Raw genomic sequence first — 13,703 nt, forward strand, 5'->3', positions numbered from 1 at the left:
TGCTTTTCCTGAGTAAACCTGCTTCTGTATTTTATATTATTATTCCTTATTAATATTAATATAAACAATAGTATAAGCAGTAGTTGTAGCAATATCAGTAAAAGCAGTAGATAGTTGTAAGATGAATATTATATGAAGAAATTCCACTCGTTAAAATACATTCATATTTGTGATTATCAGAGTGTCATTATTTTTTACTGTGCCTGCAAGTTTGCACAACAATATGAGAAAATCATCTGCTCTGATTAACTGATGAAGGAGGAGGAGGAGGCATTCTGTGGCGTGGGGGGAATCTCCCTGGGTTTGAGGACAGATACGTCAGGTTTCTTCTTACACTGCGGATCACAAAGCTGCAAAAGAGTGTTGGTGGCAAGCAGAGCAAGAGGAGCAGACATCAGCGCATCATAGGCTCAGAGAGTGCAAACCTCACCTTAAGCACAGTGAGTATCAAGCTTTTTGCAATTGCATGTGCTCGGCAATGGTTGTGTGACGATAACTAGCAGTTCTGTGTGATTTTGTGCCTTGAAGCATCTCAATCCTTCTGCTTCAAAATAATGGGGAATAAAAAAAGGACCTTTTTGTTTGCTCCTTCAAGTTGCAACTACTTTCTCTTTTATTTTGTAAGCTTGGGTCATCAAGCCATTCTCATGTGATTTAAATCATGTCAAATGATGTTTCTCTCTCTGATTGAAATCTTTTGTTAAGTTGTTTATAACTTACTGTCAAAATAGCACAGCCCTACTGATAAAAGGTATAACTTAGCACCTTCGGTTTTGACAGTGCTGATGTGTCTGAAGACTACTCATGGAGGAACGATTGTGCTTCATCTATCCACACATTTTTATCTGACAGAGACGGTTATATAACAGCAGAAAACACCTGCACCAGTTTTATTTACTGTCACTTTGCATTTCCTCCCTACGTGTGTGTTAGCACCCCTCAGGCAGCTACAGAGGACCATGGCATTTGCAGGGCTACTGAGCGACGAGGACATCAGGGCTGCGATCCAGGCTTGTCAAGGTGAGTCAGACAGCAGGCACGCTCGCACGCAGGGAGACACACACATTAACACAAGTTAGTGAATATAAATCCACACACATATTGCAGAGAGAGAGAGGGAGAGAGACAGACATTGTGAAACCCATGCAGTCCCACTAGGGATACCATGTACGCGTTGTTCACAGCGGGGACAGGGAGTCTGCAGGTAACCAGGCAGCCATGTGGCAGGAGAGCAGTCATCACCCAGATACCAAAGTGTTTTTACGCAGAGCATTCACACAGAGAGACCCAAATCACACAAGATATACAGCCCTCACTTCCCAAAGCACTTCATCAGTAATCTATAGTGATTGTGTTTGCATGACAAGGCAGACGCAGCACAACCCCTCAGATGAAAAGCAAATGTCAGTGCTTATATGCCCTTTATTCAGGAGAACCCCCCTGTTAGCAATGATTCAGGCAAAAAAACATGCAAGCTGTGTCTAATTTCTGTGAATGTATGTATGGAGGTAGTATTTCTATGATTTATTTCAAGAAGTGATGGAAAATTAAATGTTTTATTAAAGTGGGCATATCAGACAAATTATCTTCAAGATATTGATATTTTCCTTTTACCATTTCCTGTCCTTTATTTTAAGATGAATATTCTTAAATCTTATGATCTTGCATTCTGTGGCTGCAAGTCTTATTCAGCGAATAATTGTGATGTACTTGAGCGTAAGAATTTCCTCTCTGAACAGCTTGATACAAAAAAAAAAGGCTTTTAACATTTACAGTAGGTTTGCATTCGGCCCATGGGCAATATTCAGTGTGCTTTCAGTGTTTCGATGGCTTAATGACATAGCCTATAATGGTGTAAGACAGTGATGTGCTACAGGGTGTATATTGGTAAATGTCATCGGTGGAAGAATGAAAGTCATCTGAGCAAATGAGTACATGCGACATCTCTATTCAGTTTCTCACCATTCTTGCTTTCTTGTCATTCTGTGATTGACCTCTCACTCTCACATCTGTCTGCCTCTCTTTTTTGCTCACTTCTTCTCTCTCCTATGCCGATGCAGCTCCAGGCACATTCGACTTCAAGTCGTTCTTTGCTCAAGTGGGACTGGCCAGCTCATCCGAGGCGGATAGAAACAAAGTGTTTGCGGTGCTGGACCAAGACAAGAGCGGATACATTGAGGAGGAGGAGCTCAAGTAAGGATAGCATGTGTCTGTGTGTGGTTTACAGGCTAGACCGAGGATACAGATGAGCGTGTGAGTGTGTTTGTGCATGTGTAGCCATCGTGATGGCCCACAGGCAGAGGTCACTGTATGAATGAATTCAGTAATAAATGAGGGGGGAGGGCTGGCGAGTGAGTGATGGGGAGGGGGATTGCTCAGAAAGGCCTGCAGGGTAAGAAAGTGGCATCAGAAAAGATACATTCAATCATGATATAAGCCTGAACTTTTCTCTCATATTTTTTGCGCACCCATCAGGCTGTTCCTTCAGAATTTCTCTCCGGGGGCGAGAGAGCTGACTGTGGCTGAGACCAAGGCTCTGATGGCTGCAGGCGATAAGGATGGAGATGGCAAGATTGGGATGGAAGGTGGGTGCATGTAAAACATCTGAAAAAAGCTGACGGCAGATGAGAAAAAGGAGCCGTTTGTGCAGGGGAGCTGTCCGTTACTTAGTGCTGAAATTGCAGTCGATAAAGCACATACAAAAACAGTATCAAATTGTACACCAAATTATGTGTTGATTGTTTAGCTATAACCATACTATTGTTTTACATTGACTTGTACGGAGAGCACTGTTGTGCTTAATAGGAATATCTGACTGAATTTATTTTTCTCCCCCACAGAGTTCAGTGATATCCTGAAATAAAGAGGATGAACATCTTTGACCACGGCTGTTTTTCCCTATTTTAAGTTCACGGTTTTCGTATGGAAATCCTGATTTTCCAGATTGATTGATGCAAAGACCAGAAACCTGGGATATTCTCTACCTGCCTGCTGCTCTCCCTGTTTATGTGTTACAATAAAGATGTTTGGTGGACAGACGGCTAAAGCTGGACGTTATAGTGTGTGCGTGTGTTTAATCAATCAGGTACATGGGTTAATAAATGTATTTAAGATGTGATATAACTGTGTACTGCTCTTTTTTCACCTGCCTGAAATGGATAATGCATTAAGTGTCTCATGTAGGCCTTAAAATTAACACTTAAACTACTGTAATAACATTCAGAGGTTTGAATCAACGTATTCATGTAAAGTCCCTGCGTCACTTAAGGTGACCGTGACCGACAAGTTGACTATATGTTGAATCATATGAGACTTTCTCACCGATTTATCTTGCGCAAAGACATAGCATCACTAAATAATGATGACCATTCACTAGTTCGTGAGCAGGACTCAAACAGGAAATAGTTCCTGTTTGACAGGATAATGTTTGATGAGTGCCCTATTGACTCAGCTATTTATCTGACTCACACTGGCATCTGCCCTGGTGACGATGACATAATTAGGCATAATTGGGATGTAAGGAAAACCCCTTAGGCCTTTTCCACAGAAGCCATTTTGACTTTTCACTGTTTGAAAAGTGTGAGTAATAAAACAAATTCCCCTCAGCTGCTTTGATTTCAGGGTCCCGTGCTGTTTATGCTGGCTCACTGTCACTCTCACTGGCTCACTTGAACAGAGCATCGTTAGATGTTAGAGACATCGTTAGTGTTATTAGTAACACCTGTGTTTTCCCTGCTATAACAAGTCAAACATGGCCTGTTGTGATTCACTGCTGCAGATCATTTTATAACCTAGAACTTGTGATAGTGGGGAAATTGAACAGCCACTTCACCAATTTCCCCACTTTTGAAATAGTATTTTCAATTGATGGGACCCCTCTTTAAATGCTAGGACACATGGGCGTTTCCAAAAACGGTCACTATGTTTTCCTTATTGGGATTATTACTGCCTTCTGCTGGACGGATTTTGAATTCCTGCAGACACAGGTAGAAATAGCCACCTTATGGAAGCATACTTTATGGTATTGAAACAGAATTCAGATGACTGAGATGAGTGGTTAGGTTTAAATGGCCTACAGGTTAACAGTCTAGCTTTTACATTTCTTGAAGAGGCCATAAAGGCCACAAAAACAAACCCATCAGACGCACAAAAGAAAATAATGACAAAAAAAAAAAAAATTACAAAAGGGCCGTGTTTGTATCATGCATTAATAAAGTTATTCATATGTTATTCATACGAGTTTTGTGCCATGGCAGCTCGTCAGAGTTAAATGAGGTGAGGTGACGACATATTCCTAACTTGTTTACGTTTAAGCTCGCAAATGCACAGCAAACAAATATTAGTCTGATTGATTGGTGCATTGCCTGCTCAGGACAGGGATACGGTGGTGTAAGCCCCAAAGACCTGCTTGGCCGCTGGCTTGAAACTCGACCCACTGCAGAGTTCAAATGGACCATATGGAAATATATGCTGGCCTGTATTTTAAGTATAGCTAGTTAATGTTACAGGACAGAAACATGGTCTATGTATCATCCGAGACCAGCTCGGAGGTTTCAGATGAAAGAATGAAAAAACCTGACTCCAAGAATTTATACAAACTATAATAAAAAAAGCAATTAGGTAAATCCACTTCTGAGCAGCCTGCAACATACACTGCATGCATGAGTATCAAATAATGCTGGTAAAGATAAAATAGGTCATATTATGTTTGACGCAAATGCATGTGAATGGGCTATCCGGGAACATTTTTACTGATTCCACCAGAGACAGAAAGTCTGACAAGCAGTCTATCACAGAGAGACATCTATTATCATAAATAAGAAGATAAAACCCAATGGTGCTTTTGAGGGCAGTCCTTCCACATATGTTTACAACATTTTAGTAGCCAATAATACTTTTTTTTAATAGAACATTTCCTCTGTTCATTGAGTTCTGTGAGTTAGCATTGGCAGTCATTTGAGCTCATTCATGTGGCAATCCATGTTGTTTTTCTCAGGAATATGACCCTTGGCCTACATACCCTCTCACACATTCATCAATATTGTCAGATGAAATTTACAGCATCAGAATTCAACATGTTGAATGCTTTAAATGATATGGAGGCAACGTGTCGCCGTCAAGTCAGCCAGCAGGCCTGCTCAGGTTTCCACACGTCTAGCTATATGCCTCAGCACACATGGTAGCATCCTCATTTGTTCACCTAAAAATAGGTCGAGACTACTTGACACATTTCTTTCGAAACCCATGCATCTTGGTACCTGATACTGAGACTCAAATCTCTGTAAATGGTGTTGCTCAAGGATATATAAGAGAGATGGGTTGCTGCAGGAGACATTCACTCTCGAGTCCTCCTTGGTTTTCACTCGCCTCAACGCAACCCAAAGGTGAGTTGGATGTGCGCCCTGCAATGGCAGAGTGGGAGGAAAGGGATTGAGACGAGGAGAACCTCTTGGACTATAACTTAAGAGAGAAATGGAACCAACATAGAAAGAAACTACACGGACCACAGGACGACTCAATCAGTGCGAAAAGGAGGCCCAACTGTGGCCATTTGGTTTCGACGGATCAATATCTGTGGATGATAATTGCGCTATTTTACCGTGTCTCTTTTAACCGGATGAAAAAGAGCTCTCGACGCGTTTCCCCGGCTGCAAAGTTCATTCGCAGCCGTGATTCATGTTGCCGTGAGAGATGGCCTCTCAGTGGGGGCATCATCTATTTAGTGCCATAGCAGCGTTGGGATAAACAGAGTCAGACCTGAGCTGACATCCGGAACCAAAGAGCTGCGCTCTATCCCTTAGGAAAAGAAAGTGGTGATGCTCAGGGGCAGCATTTGCTAATTAAAGCAATTCATTTTCACTAAAACAAACACGAGGCTTTGAACATTTTTATGTTTCTAGATTCTTTCCAAGGTGTTACTGCATTTTCCATCTCTTGTGAAGCAAGAGGAGGAAAAGCCTCGTTTAATACTTGGAAGTTGATACATGATTTCAGGCTCTGTTATAATGATTTAAAAACCTATAGGAAAACACAAACCCTCTGAATACCAGTCTGAAGTGACTGTATCTTAGGCACTCCGAATAGCAGAACCCCCAAAATACAAAACATCAGTAGTTATTGCTTTAATGAAGGATATTTGCAATGCAACCACATGGCTACTGTATGGGATTTGTGATGCTTGTGTACTAACTCTGAGTCTTCTTTCCTCCCTCAGAATAAAAAAATGGCCTTCGCTAGTATCCTCAATGAAGCTGATGTCAAAGCCGCTCTGGCCGGCTGCGCAGGTGAGCTTCACTATCTTAACTTAGTACAAAGTAGATTATACAGTCAACACACGCACGTCATCCTCATTATTATATTTGTAAATTATGAATATAAATGAATTACAAATGCAAAGTTGATCCAAAAAAAAACCCCCACTGATATCCATTGATATCTATGTACTGAACTCTCAGTTTCCTAAACTGCCAGCCACAGTAATCCTATTTAGTCAACACTGAGGTCTATATATGTAGCGTGACAGGGTGCTAATGGTGTTAAAATGTGTTCCAGCTGCTGACTCCTTTGACCACAAGACGTTCTTCAAGGCATGCGGAATGTCCGGCAAGTCCGCCGATGAGGTCAAGAAAGCTTTCTACATCGTTGACCAGGACAACAGTGGCTTCATTGAGGAGGAGGAGCTGAAGTAAGACACTCAAGCAACTCTCACTTAAGCCAGCAATGCCTCTGTAGCTCAAAATATGCACCAGATCTAATATTGCTGTACTGTTTTGTTTTTTTTGCAAGGGGGCAGCTTTACTTAATTTAATTTAACATGTTGTCTTAGTTTGGCTTTAATCTGCAGCTCAAACGCACTCACTGCAATACAAAAAACGAAAGAAATGCCACGTTTAATGAAGCCTGAAGGTTTTATGACTGTACATCCACATTTCTATGGACAGGCTTGTTGCATTTGCCTTAAAATCTGAAACACTTTAAGTGATGCTCATTCTGCACAGTGATTTCCAATTAATTAGTATAGTCTGAGATGCTCATTCTAACACCTGCTGTTGTGTGTCCCCCCCCCGTCAGGCTGTTCCTGCAGAACTTCAGTGCTGGTGCCAGAGCACTCACTGACAAGGAGACCGCGGCATTCCTCATCGCCGGTGACAGCGATGGTGATGGCAAGATCGGAGTCGAGGGTAGGACTTCTTTCTGTTTTTGAGCAGAGTGCACTTTCTACATACCTTTGAACGTAGCAGAAATCAGCAGAGACATGCATGGTTAATTCTGATACTTACTGGCAATGGACTCTCAATTAACCTGCATCACAGATAAATATACATTATCCATTCACATACATCCACGCACAGACTCAAACTTGGTCAGAGATTGGGTCCAATTAGCCTAGCTCATACCAGCATGATGACATTCTGTTCACCACTAATGGCAGTTTCATTCTACTTTCACAGAGTTTGCTTCTATGGTGAAGGCATAACTTTCCACTGACCAAGATCCACTTCTTTTCATGGAACTGCGAACTCCTTGCAAGATTCCCTATCCACCAGCTGAAAGAATATTTTTTTATATGTTATTTATGAGTTGCCTGCAGATTATTTCTCAACATGGAACACATGTTTTTACTGTGAATGATACTTAGATGTGTTAAATGTTCTGAAAAAATGACTTGTGCAAACTGTACAACACCATCTGCACTTTTGAGGAAGAGTGAAAAACCAGGAATAAATACTCTTTTGGTCGAAAGTCATCTGCTTCAGGTCAGTCATCTTTGTACTGCGCTTCATACAGCACTTGTTTTGATGGTCGGTCAACGAGATGGGGAGGATAGCTAGACTCAAGCTGGCAAACACGTTGGGAATAGCCCTCTTTGCTCATATACTACCTGGATCCAGGGAGGTTTGCAATGGATAGCTGTCACACACAGTGTAACCAGGGACTTTTCCTCCACCCACTGCTGAGTAGTCAATTAGATGATGTGCTGTGGCAACAGGAGGGCTATTAACAGCTGCATCATCAGGAACTTTTGAATCTGGTGCATTGACGCACATCTTTAGTGATCTAAGGGGTTCCTTTTCAATTCAGTCAGTTTTGTTTTGTCGTGTTTAGAATGTGCCACATTTATTTGGGACATATTCTACATGAATGTTTTAGCATAGAAATAAATTCAAATAGATCATCAGTCAGATTTAAAACAAATTCCAATTCAAGGGGGAGCTATGTGTGCTCAGGGATCTGCAAATCAGCAATATGTAAACCCTCAACCCTATCAGATGACACGCTGAGCTTGTTACCATCAACCAGTGGTCAAAACAAAAAGATAGTAACAGCAGCCTGATGCCGGCTCACCCTCACCCCAAAGGGCAGTGCTGCCACCTATAGGTGAAATATAATCTCAGCATTACAAGTGTATAGCGATAAATGTCAAGATGCACCATACAGAACATCCTTCTCCTTCTGTCATTTACTTTGTTTGGAGGTTACAAAAAAAAGATGAAACATTTCCATGTGCTTTTAAACATATCGAGCTCTTAGAATAACACGAATGGTAGGCTGCATGGGCTTACAAAGAACAGGGATCCGGAAGGGGGGGGTTCTTTCCAGAAAAATCATTCAGTCCATCTTGACTAATCTGACCAACAATAAATACATTGTTGACTTTCCAGCCAAAAATGGGACTGATTGTGACAGTGCTGACTGTCTTTATACACCGTAACTATGACAGTAAGGTCCTTGATTTGGTTGTGATGAGATAAATCTGACAAAACACAAATGACTTGAAAATACTAATATGACACGTTGTGGCTGTGAATAGGCAACTATCAGGTGGACAATATCAAACATAGAGAAGGAACTATACATTTTTTAAGACATAAATATAATCCATAAGTGTGAAAGAAAGGCTCTTTTACTCTAGTAAAGTCATGAATCCAACAGCCAATGTCTTCCAAATTAACAATGTAACACCAAAAGAGGAACAACAACCAAGTGGCAGCCTTAATGCATGCTCCGTATCCTCTTGAATAGCCTACTGTTGTGTGTAGCCAGCAGCACTTCCAATTTGTCCTCCTCAGCAGTGCACAAGCCTATTCTTAGCGTTGAGGGGGACATTAAAGACTTCTTCAAACGCACCTTTTAAGCGTCTTCATTTGTGAAACTTAAAATAGACCGCTCTCTGGGCTACAGGACAAATCCTCCCCCCCCCCCCCCTTCCCCCCTCTTCTCGCGGTGTCAGTTATCTTATGCCTCAGATTTCGATGGAGGGAAACTATAAAAAGGTCATCGGGAGCACCGGGGAAGATCACCGCATTCGACTCGAGTCCTGTCCGTTTCATCTGTAGTCTACAAAGCAAAGACATCACAAAGGTGAGTTTAAATGGAAATGGAAAAGAAACCTGGGATCCACGCAGACAGAGCCTCAGCATCCTGCACCGCTTCAGAAAACATTGATTTTTTAAATTATTTTTTGGACTTTGCACTGCAATGCAGCATCCAAAGAAGGAGTTTTATTTGGCTTTTCTTGCACGAGCGTCAGCTGCATGAAGACATGGATTACTGCTCAGACCTCCCAGCATCTGTAGAGTTGCAGTAGGGAACAATCTCAGCCTCTAGAACCGGATTTGGAAATGCAGCATCATATCACTCACAGAAAGAAGTGGACGGACTAATTTGCCCTTTGAAATTTTAAATATTTCCATTTGAGTCTATTTCTATTCCATTTGGAACCAATAACAGAATGTTTTTATTATTATATTTCAACTATTGTGCAAATAGTGCTGCTCTGTTGTTTTAATGATAATGTGATTGATTACCTATTCTAATAGAAAAGAAATGAATGTCGTTAACCATAATCCACATGGTCAACAATATGTGATGCTTTTGTTACTTTAGAAGTAATCACTTTCATTATGATTTCTGCAGATCAAAATGGCATTCGCAAGTGTAGGACTGAAGGATGGCGACATCACCAAAGCCCTGGAAGGGTGCAAAGGTGACTCTTGCAAAATCCCAATCGCAGGCCCTCCCTGCTTCGAGCATCACTGGGCTTCTTGTGCAGCTCCTGTATGTGGCTGTGCTTAAGTAATAACTCACGTTCATTTCAGCCGCCGAATCATTCAACCACAAGACGTTCTTCCACGCATGCGGTCTGGCTGGCAAGTCTGCCGCTGAGGTCAAGAAGGCCTTCGGCATCGTTGACCAAGACAACAGTGGCTTCATTGAGGAGGAGGAGCTGAAGTAAGACACTCAACACTTCCTTTGTCCTAAACAGATATCCACAAATCACATTGATGCATCTTCTGTTCTGATATCATCTGCATGAAACATCAATTAAGTTAATGACAGAGGGTATATGAATTGTTCTTCAGGGTACTGATTGATTGTGAAACCACAGGGTCAAACTATCTTCAGCCACTACATACACTTTCTATTTATATCTAATGCTTTCAATTATATAACATGAAGTGTGTGTCAGCCAATGGGAGCTGGGGTCCGTGAACTAACCACCGATTGTGTTTGCAGGCTGTTCCTGCAGACATTCAAGGCAGGTGCACGCGCACTGTCGGATGCCGAGACCAAGGTATTCCTGAAGGCCGGCGACTCCGATGGTGATGGCAAGATTGGCGCTGAGGGTACGGACCCTTTGTCACGCAAAGTGGTTACAGCATTCTTTGGATGTTTATTTATTTTTTGCTGGAAAATAGATGCCAAACTGTGTGTTTTCTTGTATCTCCACAGAGTTTGCTGCCATGGTTAAACAATAAAGTGTCAACTGACCAACAACACCTGCTCTGATGGAACCACAAAGCCCACGTCGACCTCCCCCCATTTTCATCTGATATAAATAATTTTTATACATTTGCTTAAGAGACGTTTCCTCCTATGCAACACATTGTCCAAAAATGATGATTGTGAATGTCGCTCGGCTGTGTTCATGTCTTAAAGATGAATTTTGCTTACTGTAAAATCTATGATGCACTTTCCAGGTACAAAAGGTTAAAAAAAAAAAAGAATAAATATTCTTTTCTGCGGTCTTATCTTGACAAATTGGTCTTTCATTCCAAGTGTTATTTGTGTCTTTGAAATTCGTAAACTATACAAACTCAACAGGGCAAATTCATTCACAGCCTCTCTCTCTCTCTCTCTCTCTCTCTCTCTCTCTCTCTCTCTCTCTCTCTCTCTCTCTCTCTCTCTCTCTCTCTCTCTCTCTCTCTCTGTACCTCTCTCTCTACCTCTCTCTCTTCAAAACTCAATTTGCTTTGTTTTTGACATGCCATATAGCATATAAATACACCTGTACCTGTAATAGTGGATAGGCAAGGCAAGGCAAGTTTATTTGTATAGCACATTTCAACAACAATATAATTCAAAGTGCTTCACATAAAACCATTAAAATCATCAAAACATAAGGCAAAAGAAAAGGAGATTCAAAAACAATTAAGAACATTGATTAAAACATTAAAAACAGTCATTAAAACACTAAAAAGCAGTGTAAGACATAAAATACAGTAGTAGAATGCAGAAATGCAGGAAATTGATTAATATCCTTGAATCTGGTTCAATTAAAGGCAGCAGCAAACAGAAAAGTCTTCAGTCTTGATTTAAAGGAGCTGAGGGTCTCAGCAGACCTGCAGCTTTCTGTGACTTTGTTCCAGATGTGTGGAGCAGAGAAACTGAACGCTGCTTCTCCATGTTTAGTTCTGACTCTGGGAACAGAAAGTAGACCGGTCCCAGACGGCCTAAGGGGTCGGGATGGTTCATAAGGTAGCAGCAGATCATATGTATTTGTATTTTGGCCCTAAACCATTCAGTGCTTTATAAACCAGCAGCAGGATTTTAAAGTCAATTCTTTGTTGCACAGGAAGCCAGTGCATAGACCTCAGAACTGGAGTGATGTGATCCACTTTCTTGGTCTTAGTGGAAAAGGAAAATAAAGCACTATTAATTAATTTACGAACTGGTGATGTTTAAATATATGTAAAAGACTTCTCTGTCACACGCACACACACACACACACACACACACACACACACACACACACACACACACACACACACACACACACACACACACACACACTTTAGTCTTTACATAGTTTATGTTTGTGCTTACAGTCATGCAGCCACTAGATGGAGTTGCGTCCATCAGAAGTTGGGACAGACGCACCGGACAGAGACAAGATATAAGTTACTGTAAATTATCTGGCAATAAAAAACTACAGCTGTTTGGACATTTGAGTTTCTCGCTACAAGCGTGCCAGTAAGGAGAGCCTGGCTTGTAGGGCACTCAGGAAACTCATCATGCATACATGTAGGACAAAATAATAATAACAACGAATATTTATTGGACAATTATTCCTGAAATTATTGGTAGTTGAGTTAATTTCAGTTTTTTAAACTAAATAATGCTAATTATTTGAAGTGAGATTCTACAAAAATGCAGTGAAAATTGGTTAGAATCAAATTTTAAATGGGTTTCCATTGTACGTTTAAGAATACATATTTTGAATATTTATTGTGAGACAGTATAGTCTGCGAGGTATCAGCATAGTAGTCTCTTCTTCACACATATGGAGCAGGTGATTGAGTTTCTCAGGAGTCCACCTTCACTAGATCACTTGTTGAGGGGCCCAATTAAAGATTCGGCACCGGGATTAGGTTTAGGAAGGGTGGCTAATAATGACAAACTACCGGAGATACAAGCTTTTACTCAATAATGAAAGACGCTAGGATGCTGCCAATGAATTAAACAAAAAGGTACTGTGTGCACACACTGTGCGTACAATTCATGTCCGAAACACAATTGTTTATCACCTATAAGAACACTTTACACGAATTAAATGAAATGTATTTCGACTGATTTCCGACTTATTTCGGTTTCTGCCTTCAGACCTTTAAATAATGTTTAAGAGTATCATGACACCAGGTGGACTTTACCTGCAGTTAAAGGTCGCCAGCTGACACGTGCAAGAGAGTGGACCTGCCAACAGTCGCGTGTGCTCCACGGACGCAAGCATGCGCTCAAAGTTGCTGACTTCCAATTTGAGAACGCTGTCTGGGGGCTGCTGGACCCATGCCTTTGGTAAAATTCAAGGATAGATTAGGTTACTTCTACTTTTACACGCCACGTTCCATAAGGGTTCTATGGTGTAATGGTTAGCACTCTGGACTCTGAATCCAGCGATCCGAGTTCAAATCTCGGTAGGACCTGTATTTATTTAATTAAATACATGGATTATTAAGTCATTTGTCTATGTTCACTCATAAACTCTCTTTACCACACGCTGCTTCATATGCTCACATACAACTCTTACATCCTGGAAATAAATGACCTTTTCCTGTGTGCTGCTGCAGTGAACACCCCCCCAGGAATGTGCTTAATGACCCCTGCATTTGTCCGCTGGGGGCCACGAATGCCCTTGGAAGAGTCAACCTGAATTGGTCATTTTGCAACTAGACAAAATTGGACGGACAAAGGGAGAAACAAAGTGGGGGAAATGGTCTAAACTCCAATGGAAATGAAGCCAGTGCTCAGCCCCGAGTGACCTCTGACTGCTATATCTCTATTCAAATGGTGTATGTGGATACCTGGGACATTATGCATCATCAACACCATCGAGGCGGGATGGGACACCGACAGCAGAGGGTGACCTCGGGTCCCTTAATCAGCACAGTTGACAAAGCAATTTAGCGAGGATGTCCCCACGT

The 13,703-nt window shown here is 41.4% G+C and overlaps 3 protein-coding genes and 1 non-coding gene across 5 annotated transcripts; all 4 read left to right on the top strand.

Annotated features, from left to right (window-relative positions):
* Positions 1 to 198: 198 nt before the first annotated feature.
* Positions 199 to 3,072, top strand: LOC142944893 (parvalbumin beta-like). The gene is made up of 5 exons (XM_076086084.1): positions 199 to 440; positions 934 to 1,020; positions 2,061 to 2,193; positions 2,476 to 2,585; positions 2,841 to 3,072. Exons 2-5 carry the CDS (start codon positions 960 to 962, stop codon positions 2,861 to 2,863), a joined length of 327 nt encoding a protein of 108 aa, XP_075942199.1. The 5' UTR covers positions 199 to 440; positions 934 to 959; the 3' UTR covers positions 2,864 to 3,072.
* Positions 3,073 to 6,202: 3,130 nt separating this feature from the next.
* On the top strand, positions 6,203 to 11,033 carry LOC142944894 (parvalbumin beta-like). 2 transcript variants are annotated; one of them, XM_076086086.1, is made up of 4 exons: positions 6,203 to 6,284; positions 6,553 to 6,685; positions 7,072 to 7,181; positions 7,452 to 7,477. In XM_076086086.1, the coding sequence occupies exons 1-4, from the start codon at positions 6,224 to 6,226 to the stop codon at positions 7,475 to 7,477; spliced, it is 330 nt and encodes a 109-aa protein (XP_075942201.1). In that variant the 5' UTR covers positions 6,203 to 6,223. The 2 variants fall into 2 exon arrangements, with proteins under 2 accessions (XP_075942201.1, XP_075942200.1); XM_076086085.1 differs by lacking the exon at positions 7,452 to 7,477 and adding an exon at positions 10,735 to 11,033 and having other exon boundaries at positions 6,224 to 6,284.
* LOC142944892 (parvalbumin beta-like) lies at positions 9,308 to 11,033 on the top strand. The gene is made up of 5 exons (XM_076086083.1): positions 9,308 to 9,363; positions 9,919 to 9,988; positions 10,101 to 10,233; positions 10,519 to 10,628; positions 10,735 to 11,033. Exons 2-5 carry the CDS (start codon positions 9,925 to 9,927, stop codon positions 10,758 to 10,760), a joined length of 333 nt encoding a protein of 110 aa, XP_075942198.1. The 5' UTR covers positions 9,308 to 9,363; positions 9,919 to 9,924; the 3' UTR covers positions 10,761 to 11,033.
* A 2,100-nt stretch (positions 11,034 to 13,133) lies between these two features.
* Positions 13,134 to 13,205, top strand: trnaq-cug (transfer RNA glutamine (anticodon CUG)). Its single transcript has one exon. It is a non-coding gene; the product is annotated as a tRNA-Gln (tRNA).
* The last annotated feature ends 498 nt before the right edge of the window (positions 13,206 to 13,703 follow it).

Source organism: Anarhichas minor, unplaced genomic scaffold (assembly GCF_050575085.1).
Source record: "Anarhichas minor isolate MPS153535 unplaced genomic scaffold, ASM5057508v1 ptg000007l, whole genome shotgun sequence".
Lineage (NCBI taxonomy): Eukaryota > Metazoa > Chordata > Actinopteri > Perciformes > Anarhichadidae > Anarhichas > Anarhichas minor.